Raw genomic sequence first — 5,000 nt, 5'->3', positions numbered from 1 at the left:
ATTTTGTTTGAAGAAATAGGACAGTACGAAAAGAACATTGCACATGCATCGACCAGCCAGCCAATTAATCATGACTACTATAGAGCCTACATAGGCGTTTTGTCTTTAGAGTTGGTTCTGCCTGCCAGTTACAGATTAGATGTCCTTTAGCAATAATGTGTCCCATACATATATTTGAGGTGGTCCTTTTTTATCTTCTGCTGTCCCTGTAGGTCCCTCTGTCTGCCAGCATGTCTCCTGTCCGCCTTCACTCCTCCAACCCCAACCTGTGTGCTGAGCAAGTGGACTTCCAGACACCTGTCTCACGACTGACAGACAGCATTGTGAATGCTAACGACTACATCAAACTGCAGGAGGAATTCTGCACCATTGCCCAGAAAGGTAGGCAGTCAGAGAGGATCAGCCTTATTAGACTGAGATGTACGCAGTGTTTTCACAATCATTCCATCTGGGCGGTTTTCCTCTGTTTTACCAGCTTTCAATGCTGAGTGTGAGAGATAAAGTTATAAGGTTTTACGTACAAAATTGAACGTGTTCGTGGGAGGGAACTAGTGTTGCACTAGTGACTCCTTCAGGTTGGTTAGGGCGCCTGTCCAATGGGGTGCAGAACTGAGTGGAATAGCGTATTGCTCCACATGCATTTATAGTCCTGGCAAAACTCCTCACTGTTAGGTGAAAAGAAGTGGACTGCAAGGACGTATCTTTGACTTAAGGTGGGCCGGTGGACACATTTTGTACCGGCCCAGAATCTCAAGCCCCAGGCAATTTTTTTCAATGGACTGATGAATGGGCATGACAACATTTTAGACACATAACCATAACTACGACGGACTTAAATACTTTATTTAAACCTTACACACACACACACACACACACAGTTTAGCAATTTATTTATGTCCACACACAGGGAAAACATGCAGGGACACAAATATTTTAGGTGCAGTAAAGGTTGCATTCAAAAAACTCATGGATATGTCCTCATGATACAACGCGCATGTCACTCAGCACTCCATAGGCACAAGTAGTGGCGGCTTTGCCATACATGGCAGCAGAGACTGCACAAGACTTTGCCAGCCTTTCTGCCTCGTCTTTGGACAACCCAAGTTGTCAAAACCCTCCAACAACCAGTCCGTGGGTTTGTCATAGGCTGGATTACCAGAGGAAACAAAGTTCTTGGTCTTGCACTGCTGCTTGGTGTTAAAGCGCTCTCTGTAGTTGCTCTCATGGGCCTGGAAGTCCACCTATTGCTTTTCCGACAGCGAACGGACATACCGCTGGAAGGCCGCCGGGTCTATTGCCTCTCTTCCCGGTAGCTGTTCACAGGAGGGGCCGTTAGGTAGCGTTGGATGTTGGTAGATTCCACGGGTGAGTAGTGCCTGCTTGTATGCAAGCTACAAAGTCCACAGAAGTTGCAAATCCATCCACTGCACCTACTACATTGACGATGGTAGTTACAACGGGGCAGTTTAACGTCATGCCCAGGACGCTAAACACAGACACACACACACACACACACACACACACACACACACACACACACACACACACACACACACACACACACACACACACACACACACACACACACACACACACATAAGCCCCCCACCTTTTTCAAAAGTGGGGGGGCCTGCCACCCTAATGAACCAACCTGTAAGGGTCAGCAGTGACAAGGGACTATAACAGTACAAGAGGGAATTCGGAATTGGCATAACAACTAAAATGGGGGGGGGGGGGGATTGCGAAAAAGAAAGGAAGAAAAAGGTTATTGGGTTTTCCCATAGGGATCGCAATTATCTGTGCACTGCTTGCCCTAAAGGGAGGGATATTGTCTTCTCTCTATGCAGTCCACTCTCTGCTGAAGTCAGCCTTAAACACAGTGGCCATTGAGAAGGAGAAGATCAAACATGTTCTGTCTGACCAGGAGCAGTCCGGCCACTCTGCCCAGATCAACACCCTCAGGAAGTCTCTGTCACAGGTAATAGACCGTCTCCCGTCATTACCCATAATGCCTCTTCTCCTGGCTCCTGCCATTGGTGATGCTTGATAAAACTTAACTGTAATCATATTTAACTATTTAATATTCTACATGTATAGCTTAAAGCTGCACTATGTAACTTTCCTCTTCTACCCCGGATTTGAACCCGGTTTCCTGCGCAAGTGCTGATATTTTTACCATTGAGCTAATAGAGCCTGCATGCTTGCTCAGGGGATAAATTGAATCTTGACCTTCAGGTCAAACTTTGTGACACACTCATACAACCACCCCTATTGTATAAATTATATTGTATTAACATACACTACTAGACAGATTAGACAATACATTTTATTCATTAAAGAAATGTTACATCGTGCTGCTTTAAGTTTTATGGTGTGCTTTACATTGGCTGTCCCAAGAAGAACATGGGGAGGATGTGTCATAATTTGATGGTGTTGGAGATGCTTGGAATGATATGCCTCTCTGAACGATTTGTCATGTTGTAAGATGGACTATCATAAGAAAAGGATCTTATTTCACATTAAAAAACTTGACAAAACATGAAGGATTTTTGCACACAATGAAGTTTCTTGGTGGCAGTAGGAAAACCCCCTAAAGAGAAACAGAATCCTGCTCACTGTCTGAGTGACTAGCTAGCTACATTTATAGGTGCAACATTTTTGTCATAAGACCTTCATCAGGAAAGAATGAGAAGACGTTAGAAATCACAGTATATTTAGGGAGCAAGATGGACAGGTACAGACCATTAAGAAACTAAATTACAAAAGAGCTGTAGGCGTTCATCAATATAGGTCATATGGCTGAACCGGTTCACCAACTAAATAGAAGCTGAATGAATAGTATATATATAATATAGTATAGTACACACACACACACACACACATATATATATATATATATATAAATATATATATATATATATATATATATATATATATATATATATATATATATATATATATATATATATATATATATATATATATATATATATATACATTCTACCAGACACCGCGTCACACACACACACACACACACACACACACACACACACACACATAGCCTGGGACCAGACGAATCTGCGAGTACAAAAATTGCACTCTGCGATTTGGGTCTGGCACCACTCCATAGAGAATCCATTTCCTGTTCCAGGAGACGTGGGGAACCAATCAGGGCTCAGTATTCGAATATGGGAGACTGTAATTGGTAGTTTGTTGTAGGTCTAACCAATTGCGTGGAGGGCTATTGTTTTGATCCCGCCCCTTGGGAAGAAAAACGTCCTCATGGAAGCACCAGACTCATATCCACGCAGTGATATAGTCTAGCTACGCCAGGCTAACACACAGACACACACACATACACACACACGCACGCACGCACGCACACACACACACACACACACACACACACACACACACACACACACACACACACACACACACACACACACACACACACACACACACACACACACACACACACACACACATCGACCTATGTTTTGGCTGTTTATGATGAATACTGGAAAATATAATTCCCAACGGACATCCTGACCGTTAAAAAACAAAACATCAGCTGGGTGAAGCTGACACTGAATTTCCCCCTTGGTACTACAAAGGTCTCTCCCCTACCGTATACCGACACATTTTTAAGGGATTTCACTGACTGATGCAATATATATATATATATATATATATATATATATATATATATATATATATATATATATATATATATATATATATATATATATATATATATATATATATATATATATATATATATATATACTGTGTGTGTGTGTGTGTGTGTGTGTGTGTGTGTGTGTGTGTGTACGCGCGCGTGCGTGCACGTGAAGCTGGTAATAAGGGCAGATGAGTGGTGAAACTCAACACATTTTTTCTCATGGTAATTGGACAGAAAGAAGTGTGCCATACAGTTCATTAATTCGGCTCCTCAGGGCTGTCACTTTGCCCCAATGATTTAATTGGACTGTGTCTCTGCAAACTGTTGACATCGTTTCTGTGAAATGTGTCAGCTGCTTCATCTCCATTGTGTTCCTAATTGGACGTTTTTGTGATAACGTTGACAAAGGCCGGAGGTTAGGCTTTAAAGGGTGCTTGTGACTGTGCTACTACAAAATGGCTGTAGTTGTAATAGCACAGAGGGCCCTGCTGGTGTTGCCACATGTTTAATGCCTGTCAAAGGTGGCAGCTGTCTCTTTTGGTGACATACAAGGTTTACACCCGACAGTGATGATATGTTTTAAACTTTCAAATAAGCCTAGCTGACCAAGAATTCATCAAAACTAACGGAATTAATCAAAACTAACGGCTTCACCATCCAGGCCCTCTCCCAGAATACAGACCTTCGAACCCGCCTCAACCGCATCCACTCTGAGTCGGTCCTGTCTGAACAGGTGGTCAGTGTGAACATCATTTCCACGCCTGATGAGGTAGGTCACTGTGGTCAGGTCACAGAGGAATTAGTCACAGACGTGGCCTATATTTGTCACTTATCACCTCTGCTGATACAACATGGTTTTCAAAGTCTGCCCGGCATTCATAGCTAACTGGAACGCATAGTGTAGACATTGCTTACCGCATTCGTCTCTTGCATTATTGATTCCCAATCTCAAAGACTGATGGTCTTTCCAGTATGCCTTAGCAGGTGAGCTTTAAAGATCATTAGATTATATTGACCCTGACATCAAGGTTAATGGAAAAAAATGACTAATCAGAAAAGGATGTGCGTTTGCTCTCTGTGGCAAGGATGCACACAGGACAAAATTAACTCCCTACATTTATTTCCAGTGTTTGTGTGCTTTCAAACACTGGTTGTCTTTAAAACCATCATCATATGACAAGGCAATAAAAGGCTGACGTAGTTGCTGCGTTTGTCCCCAGGCCCGTGAACAGATGGGGATCCCGCTGACTCAACAGGCCTCTAATGAGAGCCGGCTCTCCATGTCGGAGTCTGTCTCCGAGTTCTTTGATGCCCA

The 5,000-nt window shown here is 42.9% G+C and overlaps 1 protein-coding gene across 4 annotated transcripts in view; it reads left to right on the top strand.

Annotated features, from left to right (window-relative positions):
* osbpl6 (oxysterol binding protein-like 6) overlaps positions 1-5,000 on the top strand; it is a 47,180-nt gene that overhangs the window by 27,879 nt on the left and 14,301 nt on the right. For 2 of the 4 annotated variants that reach the window (XM_084084823.1, XM_084084821.1), the window contains 4 exons: positions 213-381; positions 1,848-1,978; positions 4,347-4,454; positions 4,906-5,000. The exon at positions 4,906-5,000 is cut by the window's right edge and continues 37 nt beyond it. In XM_084084823.1, coding sequence (XP_083940949.1) covers positions 213-381; positions 1,848-1,978; positions 4,347-4,454; positions 4,906-5,000 — 503 coding nt within the window. The remainder of the gene's footprint in view (positions 1-212; positions 382-1,847; positions 1,979-4,346; positions 4,455-4,905) is intronic. The other 2 variants (XM_084084822.1, XM_084084824.1) reach the window with 2 other exon arrangements.

The sequence above is a fragment of the Gymnoscopelus microlampas genome (assembly GCF_963454915.1).
Source record: "Gymnoscopelus microlampas genome assembly, chromosome: 17".
In the NCBI taxonomy this organism is placed as follows: domain Eukaryota; kingdom Metazoa; phylum Chordata; class Actinopteri; order Myctophiformes; family Myctophidae; genus Gymnoscopelus; species Gymnoscopelus microlampas.
The sequence above is the reverse complement of the archived record's forward strand: the minus strand, read 5'-3'. Positions and strand labels throughout refer to the sequence as shown.